The 25,044-nt window shown below is 38.9% G+C and overlaps 1 protein-coding gene across 1 annotated transcript in view; it reads left to right on the top strand.

The window, feature by feature from the left end:
* Window positions 1-21,238, top strand: part of LOC121388074 (adenylate cyclase type 3-like) — a 103,527-nt gene extending 82,289 nt beyond the window's left edge. The window contains exons 14-21 of the mRNA XM_041519286.1: window positions 11,078-11,328; window positions 12,337-12,415; window positions 14,710-14,868; window positions 16,342-16,488; window positions 17,911-18,009; window positions 19,271-19,382; window positions 20,001-20,125; window positions 20,538-21,238. Of these exons, the coding sequence (XP_041375220.1) occupies window positions 11,078-11,328; window positions 12,337-12,415; window positions 14,710-14,868; window positions 16,342-16,488; window positions 17,911-18,009; window positions 19,271-19,382; window positions 20,001-20,125; window positions 20,538-20,702 (1,137 nt within the window). The 3' untranslated portion in view covers window positions 20,703-21,238. The remainder of the gene's footprint in view (window positions 1-11,077; window positions 11,329-12,336; window positions 12,416-14,709; window positions 14,869-16,341; window positions 16,489-17,910; window positions 18,010-19,270; window positions 19,383-20,000; window positions 20,126-20,537) is intronic.
* Window positions 21,239-25,044: the final 3,806 nt, after the last annotated feature.

Genomic DNA, 25,044 nt, shown 5'->3' with positions numbered 1-25,044 from the left:
ATTACTATCTGATATAATACAGCTGGTGAGTGTAGTTACAGACACACTTACATTACTATCTGATATAATACAGCTGGTGAGTGTAGTTACAGACACACTTACATTACTATCTGATATAATACAGCTGGTGAACGTAGTTACAGACACACTTACATTACTATCTGATATAATACAGCTGGTGAGTGTAGTTACAGACACACTTACATTACTATCTGATATAATACAGCTGGTGAGTGTAGTTACAGACACACATTACATTACTATCTGATCTGATATAATACAGCTGGTGAGTGTAGTTACAGACATACTTACATTACTATCTGATATAATACAGCTGGTGAACGTGTAGTTACAGACACGTAGTTACAGACTTACATTACTATCTGATATAATACAGCTGGTGAGTGTAGTTACAGACATACATTCCTATCTGATATAATACAGCTGGTGAGTGTAGTTGCAGACATACATTCCTATCTGATATAATACAGCTGGTGACAGACATACTTACATTACTATCTGATACAGCTGGTGAGTGTAGTTACAGACACACTTACATCTATCTGATATAATACAGCTGGTGAGTGTAGTTACAGACACACTTACACATACTTACATTACTATCTGATATAATACAGCTGGTGAGTGTAGTTACAGACACACTTACATTACTATCTGATATAATACAGCTGGTGAGTGTAGTTACAGACACACTTACATTACTATCTGATATAATACAGCTGGTGAGTGTAGTTACAGACACACTTACATTACTATCTGATATAATACAGCTGGTGAGTGTAGTTACAGACACACTTACATTACTATCTGATATAATACAGCTGGTGAGTGTAGTTACAGACATACTTACATTACTATCTGATATAATACAGCTGGTGAACGTAGTTACAGACACACTTACATTACTGATATAATACATTACATTACTATCTGATATAATACAGCTGGTGAACGTAGTTACAGACACACTTACATTACTATCTGATATAATACAGCTGGTGAGTGTAGTTACAGACACACTTACATTACTATCTGATATAATACAGCTGGTGAGTGTAGTTACAGACACACTTACATTACTATCTGATATAATACAGCTGGTGAACGTAGTTACAGACACACTTACATTACTATCTGATATAATACAGCTGGTGAGTGTAGTTACAGACACACTTACATTACTATCTGATATAATACAGCTGGTGAGTGTAGTTACAGACACACTTACATTACTATCTGATATAATACAGCTGGTGAACGTAGTTACAGACACACTTACATTACTATCTGATATAATACAGCTGGTGACAGACAGACACTTACATTACTATCTGATATAATACAGCTGGTGAGTGTAGTTACAGACACACTTACATTACTATCTGATATAATACAGCTGGTGAGTGTAGTTACAGACATACTTACATTACTATCTGATATAATACAGCTGGTGAGTGTAGTTACAGACACACTTACATTACTATCTGATATAATACAGCTGGTGAGTGTAGTTACAGACATACTTACATTACTATCTGATATAATACAGCTGGTGAGTGTAGTTACAGACACACTTACATTACTATCTGATATAATACAGCTGGTGAGTGTAGTTACAGACACACTTACATTACTATCTGATATAATACAGCTGGTGAGTGTAGTTACAGACACACTTACATTACTATCTGATATAATACAGCTGGTGAGTGTAGTTACAGACACACTTACATTACTATCTGATATAATACAGCTGGTGAACGTAGTTACAGACACACTTACATTACTATCTGATATAATACAGCTGGTGAGTGTAGTTACAGACACACTTACATTACTATCTGATATAATACAGCTGGTGAGTGTAGTTACAGACACACTTACATTACTATCTGATATAATACAGCTGGTGAGTGTAGTTACAGACACACTTACATTACTATCTGATATAATACAGCTGGTGAGTGTAGTTACAGACATACTTACATTACTATCTGATATAATACAGCTGGTGAGTGTAGTTACAGACACACTTTACATTACATTACTATCTGATATAATACAGCTGGTGAACGTAGTTACAGACACACTTACATTACTATCTGATATAATACAGCTGGTGAGTGTAGTTACAGACACACTTACATTACTATCTGATATAATACAGCTGGTGAACGTAGTTACAGACACACTTACATTACTATCTGATATAATACAGCTGGTGAGTGTAGTTACAGACACACTTACATTACTATCTGATATAATACAGCTGGTGAACGTAGTTACAGACACACTTACATTACTATCTGATATAATACAGCTGGTGAACGTAGTTACAGACACACTTACATTACTATCTGATATAATACAGCTGGTGAGTGTAGTTACAGACACACTTACATTACTATCTGATATAATACAGCTGGTGAGTGTAGTTACAGACATACTTACATTACTATCTGATATAATACAGCTGGTGAGTGTAGTTACAGACACACTTACATTACTATCTGATATAATACAGCTGGTGAGTGTAGTTACAGACACACTTACATTACTATCTGATATAATACAGCTGGTGAGTGTAGTTACAGACACACTTACATTACTATCTGATATAATACAGCTGGTGAGTGTAGTTACAGACACACTTACATTACTATCTGATATAATACAGCTGGTGAGTGTAGTTACAGACACACTTACATTACTATCTGATATAATACAGCTGGTGAGTGTAGTTACAGACACACTTACATTACTATCTGATATAATACAGCTGGTGAAGTGTAGTTACAGACAGACACACTTACATTACTATCTGATATAATACAGCTGGTGAACGTAGTTACAGACACACTTACATTACTATCTGATATAATACAGCTGGTGAACGTAGTTACAGACACACTTACATTACTATCTGATATAATACAGCTGGTGAACGTAGTTACAGACACACTTACATTACTATCTGATATAATACAGCTGGTGAGTGTAGTTACAGTTACATTACTATCTGATATAATACAGCTGGTGACTTACATTACTATCTGATATAATACAGCTGGTGAGTGTAGTTACAGACACACTTACATTACTATCTGATATAATACAGCTGGTGAACGTAGTTACAGACACACTTACATTACTATCTGATATAATACAGCTGGTGAGTGTAGTTACAGACACACTTACATTACTATCTGATATAATACAGCTGGTGAGTGTAGTTACAGACATACTTACATTACTATCTGATATAATACAGCTGGTGAGTGTAGTTACAGACACACTTACATTACTATCTGATATAATACAGCTGGTGAGTGTAGTTACAGACACACTTACATTACTATCTGATATAATACAGCTGGTGAACGTAGTTACAGACACACTTACATTACTATCTGATATAATACAGCTGGTGAACGTAGTTACAGACACACTTACATTACTATCTGATATAATACAGCTGGTGAGTGTAGTTACAGACACACTTACATTACTATCTGATATAATACAGCTGGTGAACGTAGTTACAGACACACTTACATTACTATCTGATATAATACAGCTGGTGAGTGTAGTTACAGACACACTTACATTACTATCTGATATAATACAGCTGGTGAGTGACAGTTACAGACACACTTACATTACTATCTGATATAATACAGCTGGTGAACGTAGTTACAGACACACTTACATTACTATCTGATATAATACAGCTGGTGAACGTAGTTACAGACACACTTACATTACTATCTGATATAATACAGCTGGTGAGTGTAGTTACAGACACACTTACATTACTATCTGATATAATACAGCTGGTGAGTGTAGTACAACACTTACATTACTATCTGACACACTTACATTACTATCTGATATAATACAGCTGGTGAACGTAGTTACAGACACACTTACATTACTATCTGATATAATACAGCTGGTGAGTGTAGTTACAGACACACTTACATTACTATCTGATATAATACAGCTGGTGAGTGTAGTTACAGACACACTTACATTACTATCTGATATAATACAGCTGGTGAACGTAGTTACAGACACACTTACATTACTATCTGATATAATACAGCTGGTGAGTGTAGTTACAGACACACTTACATTACTATCTGATATAATACAGCTGGTGAGTGGAGTTACAGACACACTTACATTACTATCTGATATAATACAGCTGGTGAACGTAGTTACAGACACACTTACATTACTATCTGATATAATACAGCTGGTGAGTGTAGTTACAGACATACTTACATTACTATCTGATATAATACAGCTGGTGAGTGTAGTTACAGACATACTTACATTACTATCTGATATAATACAGCTGGTGAACGTAGTTACAGACACACTTACATTACTATCTGATATAATACAGCTGGTGAGTGTAGTTACAGACACACTTACATTACTATCTGATATAATACAGCTGGTGAACGTAGTTACAGACACACTTACATTACTATCTGATATAATACAGCTGGTGAGTGTAGTTACAGACACACTTACATTACTATCTGATATAATACAGCTGGTGAGTGTAGTTACAGACACACTTACATTACTATCTGATATAATACAGCTGGTGAGTGTAGTTACAGACACACTTACATTACTATCTGATATAATACAGCTGGTGAGTGTAGTTACAGACATACTTACATTACTATCTGATATAATACAGCTGGTGAGTGTAGTTACAGACACACTTACATTACTATCTGATATAATACAGCTGGTGAGTGTAGTTACAGACACACTTACATTACTATCTGATATAATACAGCTGGTGAGTGTAGTTACAGACACACTTACATTACTATCTGATATAATACAGCTGGTGAGTGTAGTTACAGACACACTTACATTACTATCTGATATAATACAGCTGGTGATGTAGTTACAGACATGATTACTATCTGATATAATACAGCTGGTGAGTGTAGTTACAGACACACTATCTGATATAATACAGCATTACATACTATCTGATATAATACAGCTGGTGAGTGTAGTTACAGACACACTTACATTACTATCTGATATAATACAGCTGGTGAGTGTAGTTACAGACACACTTACATTACTATCTGATATAATACAGCTGGTGAGTGTAGTTACAGACATACTTACATTACTATCTGATATAATACAGCTGGTGAGTGTAGTTACAGACACACTTACATTACTATCTGATATAATACAGCTGGTGAACGTAGTTACAGACACACTTACATTACTATCTGATATAATACAGCTGGTGAGTGTAGTTACAGACACACTTACATTACTATCTGATATAATACAGCTGGTGAACGTAGTTACAGACACACTTACATTACTATCTGATATAATACAGCTGGTGAGTGTAGTTACAGACACACTTACATTACTATCTGATATAATACAGCTGGTGAGTGTAGTTACAGACACACTTACATTACTATCTGATATAATACAGCTGGTGAACGTAGTTACAGACACACTTACATTACTATCTGATATAATACAGCTGGTGAGTGTAGTTACAGACACACTTACATTACTATCTGATATAATACAGCTGGTGAGTGTAGTTACAGACATACTTACATTACTATCTGATATAATACAGCTGGTGAGTGTAGTTACAGACACACTTACATTACTATCTGATATAATACAGCTGGTGAGTGTAGTTACAGACACACTTACATTACTATCTGATATAATACAGCTGGTGAGTGTAGTTACAGACACACTTACATTACTATCTGATATAATACAGCTGGTGAGTGTAGTTACAGACATACTTACATTACTATCTGATATAATACAGCTGGTGAGTGTAGTTACAGACACACTTACATTACTATCTGATATAATACAGCTGGTGAACGTAGTTACAGACACACTTACATTACTATCTGATATAATACAGCTGGTGAGTGTAGTTACAGACACACTTACATTACTATCTGATATAATACAGCTGGTGAGTGTAGTTACAGACACACTTACATTACTATCTGATATAATACAGCTGGTGAACGTAGTTACAGACACACTTACATTACTATCTGATATAATACAGCTGGTGACAGACACACTTACATTACTATCTGATATAATACAGCTGGTGAGTGTAGTTACAGACACACTTACATTACTATCTGATATAATACAGCTGGTGAGTGTAGTTACAGACACACTTACATTACTACTGATATAATACAGCTGGTGATTACATTACTATCTGATATAATACAGCTGGTGAGTGTAGTTACAGACACACTTACATTACTATCTGATATAATACAGCTGGTGATACTATCTGATATAATACAGCTGGTGAGTGTAGTTACAGACACACTTACATTACTATCTGATATAATACAGCTGGTGACAGACACACTTACATTACTATCTGTATAATACAGCTGGTGAGTGTAGTTACAGACACACTTACATTACTATCTGTATAGCTGCTGGTGTACAGACACACTTACATTACTATCTGATATAATACAGCTGGTGAGTGTAGTTACAGACACACTTACATTACTATCTGATATAATACAGCTGGTGAGTGTAGTTACAGACATACTTACATTACTATCTGATATAATACAGCTGGTGAGTGTAGTTACAGACACACTTACATTACTATCTGATATAATACAGCTGGTGAACGTAGTTACAGACACACTTACATTACTATCTGATATAATACAGCTGGTGAACGTAGTTACAGACACACTTACATTACTATCTGATATAATACAGCTGGTGAACGTAGTTACAGACACACTTACATTACTATCTGATATAATACAGCTGGTGAACGTAGTTACAGACACACTACAGCTGGTGAGTAGTTACAGACACACTTACAGACAGCTTACTTACATTACTATCTGATATAATACAGCTGGTGAGTGTAGTTACAGACACACTTACATTACTATCTGATATAATACAGCTGGTGAGTGTAGTTACAGACACACTTACATTACTATCTGATATAATACAGCTGGTGAGTGTAGTTACAGACACACTTACATTACTATCTGATATAATACAGCTGGTGACATAGTTACAGACACACTACATCTGATATAATACAGCTGGTGAGTGTAGTTACAGACACACTTACATTACTATCTGATATAATACAGCTGGTGAGTGTAGTTACAGACACACTTACATTACTATCTGATATAATACAGCTGGTGAGTGTACAGACACACTTACAGACAGCTGGTGACAGACAGACACACTTACATTACTATCTGATATAATACAGCTGGTGAGTGTAGTTACAGACATACTTACATTACTATCTGATATAATACAGCTGGTGAACGTAGTTACAGACACACTTACATTACTATCTGATATAATACAGCTGGTGAGTGTAGTTACAGACATACTTACATTACTATCTGATATAATACAGCTGGTGAGTGTAGTTACAGACATACTTACATTACTATCTGATATAATACAGCTGGTGAGTGTAGTTACAGACATACATTACTATCTGATATAATACAGCTGGTGAGTGTAGTTACATACATTACTATCTGATATAATACAGCTGGTGAGTGTAGTTACAGACATACTTACATTACTATCTGATATAATACAGCTGGTGAGTGTAGTTACAGACATACTTACATTACTATCTGATATAATACAGCTGGTGAGTGTAGTTACATTACTATCTGATATAATACAGCTACACATTACTATCTGATATAATACAGCTGGTGATATACAGACATACAGATATAATACAGCTGGTGAGTGTAGTTACAGACATACTTACATTACTATCTGATATAATACAGCTGGTGAGTGTAGTTACAGACATACTTACATTACTATCTGATATAATACAGCTGGTGAGTGTAGTTACAGACATACTTACATTACTATCTGATATAATACAGCTGGTGAGTGTAGTTACAGACATACATTACTATCTGATATAATACAGCTATCAGACACACTTACATTACTATCTGATATAATACAGCTGGTGAACGTAGTAGTGTAGTTACAGACATACTTACATTACTATCTGATATAATACAGCTGGTGAGTGTAGTTACAGACACACTTACATTACTATCTGATATAATACAGCTGGTGAAGTTACGTACTATTTCTCGTTCCAGCCATCTGATATAATACAGCTGGTGAGAAAAAGTAGGGGAACCTGAAATATTAATGTTAATATCAACTATTAGATCGAACATACATTTTGACCACAGACATCCTAGTAAAGAATGTTCAGGTCTGTTTATCACACACACCGAAACACATTCCATAATTTACACGTGCATTACGCAATTGCCCCATACACATGCGTCGGGTGTCATTTTCGATTTTGACAATTTCCAGGAAGGTCGATTAATCACTGTGGAACATTACTTCTGTCAATCTTTTTCATTCTGTTGATCATACAGTTGTTATTATTTTGTGTTTAGTCATTTTTATTGTTTGAATTTGCGATTTACTGATAAAAAAAAAGTCAACTTTCAAATTTCACTTCTGACCCCAATGGTCATAAATCCTACTGTAATACTGAACTACCGGTTGTAATATTTACCCAATTAATTCACTATTATCATATAACCATTCCCCACAGCTAATATCCCTTACAATTTTGGCAATTTTAAATTCTTATTAGAGTTCTCCTATTTTTTTTGAAGAGTATATATCCAATTAAGGTTCAGTTATAGCGTTCCGGGTACACCCCTCAGTTTGTAATGCGCAAGGAAGTGAGTTAATGATTAGGTTGTTAAATGTCGAGTCGGGGTTGTGGCCATATAGTGATTAAAACTCGCTCTGTGCGCGAGCCGGGAGCGCTAAGTAAGGTCTAAGGAACGTTAATTCCTTGTTGACATTGTTAATTGGAACAAAAAATCCCAAACGAAAAAAAAAATCAATCAACTAACTAACTAACCAAACGAACAAACAAAAGACGGCTACATATTATGTATGTTCCACTTTTTAGGTCACTTGAGCCGATTAAAACAACCCTACCCCTACCTTGTACATACACTGGCTCTGCTACTAGTGAATCTCTCACCATGCAGTTGTAAAACACCCCCACCCCACCTTACACATACACTGGCTCTGCTACTAGTGAATCTCTCACCATGCAGTTGTAAAACACCCCCACCCCACCTTGCACATACACTGGCTCTGCTACTAGTGAATCTCTCACCATGCAGTTGTAAAACACCCCCACCCCACCTTGCACATACACTGGCTCTGCTACTAGTGAATCTCTCACCATGCAGTTGTAAAACACCCCCACCCCACCTTGCACATACACTGGCTCTGCTACTAGTGAATCTCTCACCATGCAGTTGTAAAACACCCCCACCCCACCTTGCACATACACTGGCTCTGCTACTAGTGAATCTCTAACCATGCACTTGTAAAACACCCCCACCCCACCTTGCACATACACTGGCTCTGCTACTAGTGAATCTCTAACCATGCAGTTGTAAAACACCCCCACCCCACCTTGCACATACACTGGCTCTGCTACTAGTGAATCTCTCACCATGCAGTTGTAAAACACCCCCACCCCACCTTGCACATACACTGGCTCTGCTACTAGTGAATCTCTCACCATGCAGTTGTAAAACACCCCCACCCCACCTTGCACATACACTGGCTCTGCTACTAGTGAATCTCTCACCATGCAGTTGTAAAACACCCCCACCCCACCTTGCACATACACTGGCTCTGCTACTAGTGAATCTCTCACCATGCAGTTGTAAAACACCCCCACCCCACCTTGCACATACACTGGCTCTGCTACTAGTGAATCTCTCACCATGCAGTTGTAAAACACCCCCACCCCACCTTGCACATACACTGGCTCTGCTACTAGTGAATCTCTCACCATGCAGTTGTAAAACACCCCCACCCCACCTTGCACATACACTGGCTCTGCTACTAGTGAATCTCTCACCATGCAGTTGTAAAACACCCCCACCCCACCTTGCACATACACTGGCTCTGCTACTAGTGAATCTCTCACCATGCAGTTGTAAAACACCCCCACCCCACCTTGCACATACACTGGCTCTGCTACTAGTGAATCTCTCACCATGCAGTTGTAAAACACCCCCACCCCACCTTGCACATACACTGGCTCTGCTACTAGTGAATCTCTCACCATGCAGTTGTAAAACACCCCCACCCCACCTTGCACATACACTGGCTCTGCTAATAGTGAATCTCTCACCATGCAGTTGTAAAACACCCCCACCCCACCTTGCACATACACTGGCTCTGCTACTAGTGAATCTCTCACCATGCAGTTGTAAAACACCCCACCCCACCTTGCACATACACTGGCTCTGCTACTAGTGAATCTCTCACCATGCAGTTGTAAAACACCCCCACCCCACCTTGCACATGCACTGGCTCTGCTACTAGTGAATCTCTCACCATGCAGTTGTAAAACACCCCCACTCCACCGTACACACACACTGACTCTGCTAATAGTGAATCTCTCGGCATGCATTTGTAAAACACCCCCACCCCCACCCCCACCTTACACACACTGGTTCTACTACTTGTGAATATCTCGCTATGCAGTTGTAAAACACCCCCACCCCCACCTTACACAGGCTCTGCTACTAGTGAATCTCTCGCCATGCAGTTGTAAAACACCCCCACCCCCACGCCCACCCCACCCCCACCGTACACACACTGTTTCTACTACTTGTGAATCTCTCACAATGCAGTTGTAAAACACCCCCACCCCCACCTTACACAGACACTGGCTCTGCTACTAGTGAATATCTCACCAAGCAGTTGTACAACACTCCCACCCCACCTTACACATACACTGGCTCTGCTCTTGGTGAATCTCTCGCCATGCAGTTGTAAAACAGTTCTTGTTTACATTGTTCATGTAGTTCTACTCATTCTCGGACATTTACGCAGGATCAGGCTAGAATACACTGTGTAAGTTAGCAGTACCGTCAAGTATTGTGTACACTGTTTTCAGGTGGGCTGTGACATCTCAACAACGACGACTTCCGGGTATCCCATGGACCCACACGATGAGCGCTGTCACTACTCGCCATACTTTGTTGAAATCGGGAGTCTTGTTTTTCTAGCAGTTTCCTGTCTAGTACAGATCAGCCACATGGTCAAGTTGACTATCCTGGCTGTCATGACAACGACTTACATACTAGCTACTACTGTCATCTTCCCTCTGTTTTTCGACCAATATGACGTCAACGTAAACAGGTCCAGGTAACGGTTATTGTTTGTATTACACACCTGGTATTTGCACTTACTATTTCTTATGTGGATGTGTAGTAACCACACACATACACACACACACACACACACACACAACACACACACACACACACAAACACGCACAGGCACACACACAAACAAACACACACGCGCGCCCACGCACTCACGCACGCACACACACACGAATATACTCACCAGACTATTCATATATGTACTTATGTCAATATATGATACCTATCTACATACTTTTCCATATTTAGGTCAGTATCATCTGTTGATTTAAGTATGTTTATGAATATGTCACCAGGATAAAAGCGAAACAACCTTGACTAAATTGTTAATTTGTATATATATATATGGATTATATGTTGATGAAGTAAATATGATTATGCCTATTAGTTGGCATTTGTATTGTCACTCTTATATTGGTATAACAAACTATTTTAATAACCAGCGACAGTGGATTAAAATGAAAAACAGAGACTAGTGATACCATTTGCCCCATAGTCCAAAACTCTTACATGGACAGACATTACGGACTTTCGTTTTATCTGTGTTTCTGGTCGTCCTAATGTTCGGAGTAATTTATTCTTAAATACGGAAACGTGCGTGAAATTTGTTTATGTCCTAGATAATATATACTCAAAGGCAAACGTTATTGTGACACACAAAAGACAAAGATAATTGATGATAAGGTTTTACTGCCGTGTACGAAACTTTATAACATGGAAAAAGAAATGTCCCAAGGTATGGAAACGACCAATATTATTTTACCTAATAATAAGACACTTCCGACACATTTCTACAAATCATTCAGAAATATTATTTTCATTATCAATTTTAGATCACTCATTCATGTAGTATTTTAATACAAATAAGACCTTAAACCCATTTATTTATTTTTCGTGATAATAAGTTGAAAGGAATGAATGAATGAATGAATGGTTGAATCAATATTATTATATATATCTTCTTCTTTTTTTCTTCTGTTTTTTGCAGGGACAGATTACCAACAAAATACCTTTTGTCGGCGTCAGTGGTTGCAGCAGCACTAGCACTGGCGTACTTCAACAGACAGGTTTGTGAATTGGTTATTCATCTGTCAAATGTGAAGTCTATAAACCATAAATTATCATGCAACCATGCTTCATGTGACCTGATAACCCCTACATAATAATTTGAAGTGTTATCAGGTCATTAGGCAATGCGCATGACGGATGTTTGTTCAATTTTCAGGTGGGTCATTATCTAATTTTTCAAACATCCTTTTACAACAATAATTTATGAACTGCATAAATAAATATAGTATTTACACTTCCTGTAACGTCAAATTACCTCTTATTTTTCAATTCTCCATTATTCGCTCCCATTCGGAACTAGCCCGCGTTTTGAATTAAACATTTTGAAAAAACCCACCCCAAAACAAGTAGCTTCCTGCAAAAAAAGTTTACATTGGAACAGCGTCTGACGTCACAGTCACTAGACGTCAGTGATGTAGATCTTCTTCAAGTCACACATGAACTTGAGTGTATTTTTACAGAAAAGGGTACAATAATTGTAATGTTGTGACACAACAGTCTTTGAACTATAATCAAAGTATTTTATTTAAAATTTGGAAACACATTCCTGAATTTGCTGCAATTTCAAAGACGTTATCGACTAACAGATACTTTTTAACGATTGTAATTACATATCAACTATATTTTTCTGCATAAAATATTAGTGTCGGTATGTTAAACGTGTTTCTGATCGTTGTAATATTTGTACTAGGTTAAATTTGATTTTATTTCCTCAAATATATTTTTTCGTACGTACGAAATTATTTGAAGACAAACTCCAGTTTGGGTTTCTTGCAAATATTAAGACGACCAAAAACACATTAAATATACAAACACTGATATTCTAAACAAGAAAATATAATTAATATGCAAGTTTAATCGTAGAAATATTTTATTAGTCGGAAACATATTACAATGCAGCAAACTCAGGAATGTCCCTTTAACTTTTAGGCTGGCTATGCCATTCCCGATATGCTTTCGGTCACCTGTTATTGTCCGGTTTCCGGTAGTAGTTTGTACACGACAAAACTAATAGTTTCTACACCGCTTTTAACTGAAACATAGTAGAAAAATATAACTTAAAGGGGTTGCATAAGAAAAAAAACATCAGGTTACTACGTTTTGATATTGTGGTTATTTGGTTTGGTTCATTTAACGGTGTTACACCGTTATCTAATCCTCGCCAACTAACCACAATATCAAAACGTAGTAACTTGATATTCTATATATATGCTCCGGTACATGTTCGTCTTGAAGCTCGCCTGTTACAGTTTTATCTAAACATCGCTAAGTAACCACGATATCGAAACGTAGTAACCTGATATTCTCTCTCTCTCTCTCTGTCTGTCTGTCTCTCTCTCTCTCTCTCTCTCTCTCTCTCTCTCTCTCTCTCTCTCTCTCTCTCTCTCTCTCTCTCTCTCTCTCTCTCTCTCTCTCTCTCTATATATATATATATATATATATATTCTCTCCCGGGTATGTTCGTCTTGAAGCTCGCCTATTACAACGTTATATAAACCTCGCCAAATAACCACGATATCAACACGTAATAACCTAATATTTTATATATACTCTGTGAAAAAAGAAACGCATAGGTGATACGGGATGACCATGCTGCTGAACGACCATGTTTGTTAATGTTCCTGGAATGGGACAGCATGCACAAATGCATAACGTAGTAACTTGATATTCTATATATATGCTCCGGTACATGTTCGTCTTGAAGCTCGCCTGTTATAATTTTATCTAAACATCGCTAAGTAACCACGATATCGAAACGTAGTAACCTGATATTCTCTCTCTCTCTCTCTCTGTCTGTCTGTCTGTCTGTCTCTCTCTCTCTCTCTCTCTCTCTCTCTCTCTCTCTCTCTCTCTCTCTCTCTCTTCTCTCTCTCTCTCTCTCTCTCTCTCTCTCTCTCTTTCCGATTAGCAGCAAGGGATCTTTTATTTGTGCTTCCCACAGACAGGATAGCACAAACCATGGCCTTTGTTGAACCAGTTATGGATCACTGGTCGGTGCAAGTGGTTTACACCTACCCATTGAGCCTTTCGGAGCACTCACTCAGTGTTTGGAGTCGGTATCAGGATTAAAAGTCCCATGCCTCGACTGGGATCCGAACCCAGTACCTACCAGCCTGTAGACCGATGGCCTAATCACGACGCCACCGAGGCCGGTACGAACGCTTTAATAACCACTGGGCTACGTCCCGCCCCTTGCTGGTAGAAGTAGCCTATATAGCGGTGCTTTCGTCACTTTCTCTCGGCCAACGTCGCTACGCCATAACGTTAAACAAATATTCCTTTCTTTGTTCAGATTGACGCCACGTTTCGTCGTCTGTTTCTGTGGAAGGAGGAGGCTGACCTGCACAAGGTGAAGGTCACGGAACTACGTCACAAGAACCAGGCGCTCATCTACTGTCTGCTACCGGCCCACGTGGCGCGCGAGTTCGTCGGACATCGCAAGAAAGACGAGGTACACGCTGCTCACGTCGTCCTACACGGTGTAGTCAGTAGTTATACTAACAAAACACAAGAAATCACAAAATCAGCCGTAGAAACAGAAACATTCCTCTAAGGCACCCTCTCACCCCCCCCCCCCCCCCCCCCCCCGAAAAAACCCCAACCCAACCCAAAACCCGCACCCCCCCCCAAAAAAACTAAGCAAATAAAGACAAAACGACAAACAAAATAAAACATTTAAAAACGGCCACCATATTGAAAATTCAAGTGGTTCAACCCGTGAAAATTAACACTAAGTTTAGTTAATCTACAAACCTATAACACATTTGGATAAAGTTACAATTGACTGAAACATGAGTCTGTGACTTTGAACAGGTGAAATACCCTCTACAAATAGACTAAAACTCGACTCGATAACTGTTGCTTCTCAGACGCACGTGCGTTTTAAAAAATATGAGAAATGCATTTTGTGATATTATGAACAAAAACACTTCGAATATTACGGAAATTGATAATCTAAGCGATAAAATCTAAGTAAAGTATGATTTAGGTTATCAAAAACGGTTATAATAGTCAAAAATGTGCGTTAGTGTATAAAAACTAGGGTATGTCCCTTTAATAGGATTTGAAGAACGCCCCAGAGAGATCAACTATGCCAAGTTTCATGTTTTTTATCACCATTTGAAAGGTTCTCCCAGTTATGTGCTATCGGGATAGTGCTTTTAGTAGTTTGCCACGTTTTGGGAAGGTGTGTGTGTGTGTGTGTGTGTGTGTTTATATTTTAATAATTTATACCATTTGAGTGTGGTTTAAGTGAGAAAATACACAGTTAACTGTCGATTTTTGAAAAATAGCCAACTCAGGGTTATTTTTTAAAAATTGCCAGTTAACCGTGTATTCTCCATTACATTTTAAACAGGTGTCACAACGCTGAGAGAGAGAGAGAGAGAGAGAGAGAGAGAGAGAGAGAGAGAGAGAGAGAGAGAGAGAGAGAGAGAGAGAGAGAGAGAGAGAGAGAGAGAGAGGAGTGAGTGAGAGAGAGTGAGTGAGTATTATAGGATTCCTCACCACCAAACACAAAACAAATGAAAACAAACAAACATTTGTAAATAAAAAAGACAATCGTTTACCTTGGTGGAGGGGGACACAATGACGAGGTAAGGGTGGCCCTGACATCTTGTGTTGTTATTTTAATAAAGACATCCATAGTGACGTCACGAACTCTGTAGCCATGCCTATGACGAGGTATGGGGTGACCCTGACATCTTGTCTTGTTATTTTAATAAAGACATCCATAGTGACGTCACGAACTCTGTAGCCATGCCTATGACGAGGTAGGGGTGACCCTGACATCTTGTGTTGTTATTTTAATAAAGACATCCATGGTGACGTCACGAACTCTGAAGCCAAGCCTATGACGAGGTAGGGGTGACCCTGACATCTTGTGTAGTTATTTTAATAAAGACATCCATAACGACTCTTTCAGGAACTCTACAGCCACGCCTATGACGAGGTAGGGGTGATGTTCGCTGCTTGCCCCAATTTCCACGACTTCTACAACGAAAGTAAAGTCAACAAGAATGGCCTAGAGTGTTTCCGCTTCCTTAACGAAATTATATCAGATTACGACGAGGTAAGCAGAGCAGCCACTAGACTCTTAATGTGAAGATAGGGGTTCGAATCCCGTTAGGGTTTACCGTTGTATTAACCTGGCTTTATCATGTACCACTATCAGCTGTAGTTACCTTAAGAAATCGTTCCTCTTCAGTTAACGCTCAATACCATAAAACCAACCCCGCACTAGCACAGTCGTTACAACACAGTTATTGAATATTGATTATATAACATGCTAACTATTTTATATTCAATACATAGTCTATGATTACTGACGTGTTAGTTGTTTGGCTACAATACATAGTCAATGCCTATTGACGCTATGACGTGCTGCAGCTATTTTAGCTACAATACATAGAGGATATTTCATGTTTTTTGTCAAATATGATTTATATCTCATCGAGTGAAGTTTGCAATCATAGCTGACGAGTCGTGCTTGCGCGACGAGTGTGCTATAATTGCAACTTTACGAGATGAGATGTAAATCATATTTGACCAAAAAAAACCCATAAAATGTTCTATTTATTATATAACTTTTGGCAATTTGCCTTTATTTTTAAAATGCCAGCAGCTATTTGATCTACAACAAAATCTATGGTTATTGTGGTTATGGTGTTTAACGTGTATTGTTTTCTACAATAGTCTATAGTAATTGTGGTTATGGTGTTTAACGTGTATTGTTTTCTACAATAGTGGTTATGGTGTTTAACGTGTATTGTTTTCTACAGTAGTCTATGATTATTGTGTTTATGGTGTTTAACGTGTATTGTTTTCTACAATAGTCTATGGTTATTGTGCTTATGGTGTTTAACGTGTATTGTTTTCTACAATAGTCTATGATTATTGTGCTTATGGTGTTTAACGTGTATTGTTTTCTACAACAGTGGTTATGGTGTTTAACGTGTATTGTTTTCTACAATAGTGGTTATGGTGTTTAACGTGTATTGTTTTCTACAATAGTGGTTATGGTGTTTAACGTGTATTGTTTTCTACAATAGTCTATGATTATTGAAGATTGAAATTGTGGCGTGCTAGGGGCACGGTGTAGCCCAGTAGTATAGCGCACACTTGATGCGCGGTTAGACTGGGATCGATGCCCGTTGGTGGGCTCATTGGGCTATTTCTCGTTCAAGCCAGTGCACCACGACTTGTATATGAAAGGCCGTGGTATGTGCTATACTGTCTGTGGGATGGTGCATATACAAATCCCTTGCTACTAATGGAAAAATGTAGCGGGTTTCCTCTCTAAGAGTATATGTCAAAATTACCGATGATTAACAAACCAATGTGCTCTTGTGGTATTGTAAAACAAAACAAACATCTTGTTACATGTTTGAAACATTTTAGGTTCCTACCTCTAACGATGAATGTTATATTGTTGATGACCTGTTAAGGCTATTTTAGGCACGTTCCTCAAAACATGAATATCGTTGTCTTGTAGCTGCTTTCACAACCGAAGTTCGCATCAATCTGTAAAATCAAAACTATCGGCACGACGTACATGACAGCCAGTGGACTGACAACTGACGCATCTTCAACGGTAAGCGTCGTGTTCTGGTACCAAGCAGCCGTAGAAAACACATCACCAGGTTGCCTAGCCCGACAACTCTGCCGTTCATCTGCATTCGATTCCGCGAATCATAGTGATTTCGTGCTACAGTAATTTCGTATGAAACTACATGTACTTAATCATTTCGTACCATTAATTTCATGTCATTGAGAAATGTCATTCCGTACCATAGTTTGGGGATTTTTAGGGGTTTTTTAATGAAAATATCTGTTACATATTGTAGCATTTACGTACACTACAACACTTGTCCACCCAACAATCTACAATATTATCAACACAGTATTAACCTTATTATATCAAATTCTAAAATAACTAGCATGTAAGTCTATTTTTTATTGATTAATTGTCTTGTCTCTACTAACTTAACATAAAATCCTATTTTTACACACTTGGCAAAAAGGTATGACCATGAGCTATGCATTATAGGCTAACTCTTTATACATATTAATAACTTTATTCGCATTACGCCCAATGGCCCTGGGGCACATAATGTACACTTATTAACCATATCGTTAAAAATATCTTGGTACGTATCAAAGTGATACGTCCCACTGGAATGCCAAGTGGGACGTAACACATTTGACGTCACGCGATGTCGTCATCAATTGGTGCACTAAAAAATATCACTGTAAGTTACAGGAACGTCAGCCAAACGAGTTGAGTGATATAAATTAAGACCGATTATGGGTAATAAATAGGATATTAAACTCGCTAAAGCTCGTGACAACTGAAAATTATTTCACTCGGGACATAAACATGATACGAAATGGAAGCTCGTTTAATATCCTATAAATATATACAGAGATATAATGTTAGTATACAATTTTTATAACATAAATTTGTTCACAACACACTAATATTTTAGAATCTGATATAGCTTGCCCTTGTGAGGTAATGTGTTGCCGGGCGTAATATTATAGCTATTCTTTGTTTATAAGACAATTCTTTACATGGGTATTATGTAACTTCTAAATATTACTTGTCTATACTATGTAATAACCTGTCAGTATTTGTACAATATGACATGTGTTCCCTATCGATTCGACAGCAGTATGTACTATTTAGTTATTTTGTCAGTTTCTGTGGACGTTAACGTGATATTTTTTTTATCAGATTATCATTATATAACTGACAAAAGTTGCACTTTTAAAATAAAAGTAATTTTTGTTGTTGTTTGTTCTGCTGAATAAGGCCGAATGGAGTTATTACATATGATATACAATTGTTCCAGACACAGCATCCCTGGAAACACCTGGATGTGCTCGTGCAGTTTGCATTCTTGTTGAGGGAGACTCTGAATAATATCAATGAGCAGTCGTTTAACAATTTCATCTTGAGAATTGGTAAGACTATAGTCTATGTTAACAGTTGTTTAACAATTTCATCTTGAGAATTGGTAAGACTGCAGTCTATGTTAACAGTCATTTAACAATTTCCTCTTCAGAAGCAGCAAAGCTCTAAGCCATGTTAATTAACATGCGTTTATTGATTTACCTTAAGAATTTGTAAGTCACTAGTAAATTAACAATGTAAGATTTGGTAACTCTCTAGTCTGTGTTAATTACCAGTAGTTTATATCAATTTCGTCTTCAGAATTGGTAAGTATCTAGGTTTTGTTAACGAACAGTCGTTTATCAATTTCATCTTAAAGATTGGTAAACCTCTAGTCTATGTTAATTAACAGTCGTTTAATAATTTCATGTTAAGAACTGGTAGTGTCTAGTATTTGTTAACAGTCGTTTAACAGTTTAGTGTTGAGAATTATTAAGACACTAGTCTTTGTGAATTAACAGTCATTTAACAATTTGATCTTGACAATTTGTAAGCCTCTAGTTTGTGTTAATTAACCGTATTAATAACAAGAGAAAGAAAAAAAAAGAAAAATAATAGAATGGTGTCCTCCGCCTCCCCATGTGGCCAATTATAGAACTGGTAGAATGTTGTTTGTTTAATTGAACCAGGTATAAACCACGGCCCAGTAATAGCAGGCGTAATAGGAGCCAAGAAACCACACTATGACATCTGGGGCAACACTGTGAACGTCGCTAGCCGGATGGAGTCGACTGGCCGGATGGGGAAAATACAGGTAAATCACAAGGGAAAGGAGAGATGGAAAGAGACACACAAACACACACATACACACACACACACAGAGAGAGAGAGAGGGAGACAGAGAGGGATGGAGTGAGAGAAGGAGTAAGGAAGAGAAATATAGAGACAGAGTGATATATATTGAGAGAGAGAGGGGAGAAAGAGAAAGACAGAGAGAGAGAGAGAGAGAGAGAGAGAGAGAGAGAGAGAGAGAGAGAAAGAGGCATAGAAAGAGGCAGAGAAAGAGGCAGAGACAGACACGGGATCGTTTATATATATAATAATATACATACTCTCTCTCTCTCTCTCTCTCTCTCTCTCTCTCTCTCTCTCTCTCATATATATATATATATATATATATATATATATATATATATACTTCTTCTCTGGATTCATTTTCATTTCAGATTACAAAAGAAACCATGACCATTCTTCAAGATTTTGGTTACATATTCGAAAGGCGTGGGCTTGTTAAAGTGAAAGGAAAGGGTGAAATGATGACGTATTTTATTGAAGGTAAAGTGGACGAAAGTGAAAACAGTGCTATCCCCCACCAGGTTCCAGCCAGCTGACGACTGGCCAGTCAGACCAGACAACGCCACTTCAAGTCACGCAAGTGTGGCACTATTTCCTTCGTGGTTAGTATAAGATGCATTGATGAAACTTCTGTGTAAAATGTCCAGGAAAACCAGCCACCAGACATCGGTTGATTTGTATACGGTACGCAATCATATTCTCCTCCTGCGAAACATGATCTCTTGCGAGCATAATCTGAATGACGAAACACTTAACGAACTGAAATCGTGTTTTTGCACAAGGCTCAAATACATTTAGACAAAGTTGTGACAGTTCCCAATAATTATTGCCGTGTTAGTCGTCATGTTTTGGGACTGTCACTTCCAACTGGTAAACTGTTTTGCCGTTGTATTGCGTTCGTTTTAACCTCTAAGTACTGTTGAATACCGACTAAGCCCATGTTGTGTCCTTAATTAGTAATTGATCCACTATTAGAACAATTACAATAACTGTTAAAGGCAGGGACGGATATAATAATTCAAAAATTGGATATGTAATTATTATAGGAATTTTAATAAAACGACGGTGCAAATTGTTGGTGCGGTTAATTTCATACGGGATATACGGTAATTTGAGGTGGGAAGGCGTCTTTGTAGATTGTGACTCAGATTATATATACTCTGTCAAAAAAGAAAAGCATAGGCGTGCAGGCCATTTCGTCACCAAACAGCGCCGCACGAGGGCGCTGAAATCAGTACCTTGTTTGGCCACCACCAGCAGCAATCACTGCGCGACATCACCTTGGCATAGACTGAATGAGTCTCTGAAACCGGGCACGTGGAATCCTAGCCCAATCTTCCTGCAGTGCATGTGCCAGTTGCGGAAGCGTCTGAGGCTCCGAGTCACGCTGACGTACACGTCTGTCCATTTCGTCCCATAGAGGGGTTCAAAGGGGTTGAGATCTGGCGATCTTGATGTCCATGGCAGCACATTAATGTTCTCATTCTGTAGGAAATCCATTGTTACGCGTGCCGTATGCGGCCTGGCATTGTCCTGCTGAAAGATGGGAAGCATGTGACGGCGAAGAAGTTCACTTCTGCCGGTGTATGAGATGGCTCCCCACATCATGACACTCCCTCCACCGAATCTGTCAACTTGGGCGACGCAGTTGTTGGCAAAACGTTCATCGCGGCCTTTGTAAACACGTTGTCGTCCATCACGTCGCTGTAGAAGGAAACGAGACTCGTCCCTGAACTATACTCGCCGCTGTACATACTCTTCCACTTCTGGGCTGGTCTTCAGTTGATTGAAACTGCTGGTACCTGTCCCAGAGACGTGAAATGGTGCTCTGGTGGACGTTCATGTGGCGTGCGACTGCTGACTGCGATTCACCTAACTGGAGGCGGCCTATTGCAATGTTTCGATTCGGCAGGCTTAGTCTTGGCATCTTGTAACTCGTCTACGTTGAAATGGAAATGAGGCATCATTGAGTGCATTGCAGCTTTAAATACCCATCACTACCCCCAATTTTTTCTCCGAGTTTCACGCGCATTCGTCAAAATCTGACATTTCACGCCGATTTCCTGCAATTGTCGCACAACATGCCACAACGTGCGTTAAATTTGTTTTAAGGTGCATTTGGGCATGCTGTCCCATTCCATGAGCATTAACAAACATGATCACTCAGCAACATTGTACAAAAAACCCCACGATATTTTGTAAAATCAAAACATTTTCTTCTTTCCCTATCACCTATCCGTTACTTTTTTGACAGAGTATATATATATATACTACTCAAAAGAATTTAAGGGTCAAAAATTTATAACCGAATAAGTTTCAGAATGTATTTGATTGATGATGTAAACTACACCAAATTTTTTATTTATTGTTCCATATTTACAAAAAACCACAAATAAACGTCACTGTATACAAGAAAGTCACATGACATGCTGTCAAAGTTGAAGGTTGTCAAATATGGATTTTACACATTAGAACATTCGTTTAATAGTGTGTGAATCCACCCCTGGCGCGAATACACTCGACACATCGTTGCCTCATGCTGTTGATCAGACGTCTGAAGAACTCTTGGGGAATGGCCTGCCACTCTGCCATAAGAAGTTGACCCAGATCATGAAGGTTGGCCGGAGGGGCATGGTTATCCCGAACTCTCCTGCCTAATTCGTCCCAGGCGTTCCCTATTGGGGCCAAGTCAGGCGAATATGCTGGCCAATCCATCCTGGCGATACCTTGTTGTCTGAGAAAGTCCGTTACCACCCTGGCGCGGTGGGGTCTGGCATTGTCATCCTGCAGAACTGCCCCGCCGCCAGTCTGCTGAAGGCCTGGGGGAACCAACGGCCGGATAATCTCATTCAGATAGCGGATTCCATTCAGATTGCCATCCACCACATAGAGGGGGGTCCTGTGGTGGATAGAGATGCCGCCCCACACCATGACGCTGCCACCACCGAACCGGTTACGTTGTCTAACGTTAACGTCAGCGAAGCGCTCCCCAGGACGTCTGTAGACACGAACCCGACCGTCGTTGAACTGGAGACTAAACCTGGACTCATCAGTGAACATCACTCGAACCCACTGAACACGTTGCCACCGCAGATGAAGCGTGCACCAGTGACGTCTGGCCGTTCTGTGACGTGGTAGGAGTGGTGGTCGAACAGCCTGGCGACGGCAGCGTAGATTATTGGCTCTCCGACGATTGCGTATGGTTTGATCAGACACTCGAGTTCCAGTCGCAGTCCGCAGATTGTCACGTAATCGGCGTGCAGTGGTTGTGCGTTGACGTAGAGCCATATTGGTGATGTAGCGGTCCTCTCTATTTGTAGTGCTTCGGGGTTTTCCCGAACGTGGACGATTTCGAACAAAATTCGTTGCTTGGTACCGGTGCCACAGTCGGCCAACGACACTCTGACTGACACCAAGTCTCAGAGCAACATTTCTTTGCGTATTGCCATCCTGAAGCCAAGCAATAGCCCTTCCTTGATCTTCGATAGTCAGTTGAAGTCGTACCATTGTCGAATTTGGAGTGTGCACCGTACACGAACGCAAGCTCCAATTATACGGAAATTCAGCATTGGGAACATGGAATACACGTGCAAAGCGTGCAAATGAAGCGCTTTGTGAAAAAGCAAGTTATGGGCACTTAGCAGACCTTTCGCTTTCGCCCTAATTTACGTGCAAATGTAAGCATGTTTTCGCCATTAGAACTAGTCGACATTGTCAATGACAGTGGATTTTAATTCATTTATGGGTTGCTTCGACCCACTTTCGTCAAAATGGAACAATACCATGCGTGACATTATGGTCTAGCTAATGTAATTGACATTCAGAAAATAATGTCGAAAATATCGTCTGACCCTTAAATTCTTTTGAGTAGTAATATATATATATATATATATGTATGTCTATGTGTGTGTGTGTGTGTGTGTGTGTGTGTGTGTGTGTGTGTGTGTGTGTGTGTGTGTGTGTGTTTGTGCGCGCGCGTGCCTGCTGAAGTGTTAGTACATCAAACCTGCACCAGCTACTACCGGCAATAAATGGTAAAGTGACATATCTGATATTTGGTTGTTTTGTTGTTGTTTTTTGGGGTTTTTTTGTTCTTTTTAACATTGTGACACGGTCATAGTGCTACCATGAAGCACCGTCATGTGCGCTGTCTATAGGTAGACTGCCACTCATGGTGACAACACATCCACCCTGACTGGTTATACAGATTTAAACCTGCACAAGACACAACTCCGTAGATATATTTATAGACAGTTGTGATGGCATTCGTTTGTAAATCACTTAAAACAGTCATGATATTAGGTGTTTGCCGCCTCTTCTCTGCTATTTTTCAATATTTTGTTGTGATTAATGAAAAATATATTTATTGGACTTAAAATAACTATTTATGAGAGGAAGCCATTGATTGGAACTTTTGTCTGGGTTTTAAACCTGGTTTTGTTCTCGTTACACATACAATAGCAGAAACACACAAAATGGTGTGAAATGCGTTCACTACATGCTGAATCATGCTGCATGCAATGCACGTGAAATGACAGTATGTGGACACATAAAAGTCATGTAACGATGTCATATTCTTCGTCACATTAAGAATGCCACGACTCAGAGAAGAACAAAGGGAGCGAGCGTTGGGCATGGTTCAAGGGGGGACTTCGCAAAGCCATGTTGCTAGGACCTTCAGAGTCCATCCATGAACTATTGGACAACTTGCTGAACGTCGTCAACAGACCGGGAGTGTCTGTGATCGACCTCATTGTGATTGAACACATGTGGGATGATTTAGGACGTCGTGTACGTCACCACCAGCCACCACCGCGTAACATCGCTGAGCTTGCACAGGCGTTGCAGGAGGTGTGGAGGAACATTCCTGTGGCTTAT

The sequence above is a fragment of the Gigantopelta aegis genome, chromosome 2, assembly GCF_016097555.1.
Source record: "Gigantopelta aegis isolate Gae_Host chromosome 2, Gae_host_genome, whole genome shotgun sequence".
NCBI classification, from domain to species: domain Eukaryota; kingdom Metazoa; phylum Mollusca; class Gastropoda; order Neomphalida; family Peltospiridae; genus Gigantopelta; species Gigantopelta aegis.
The sequence above is the reverse complement of the archived record's forward strand: the minus strand, read 5'-3'. Positions and strand labels throughout refer to the sequence as shown.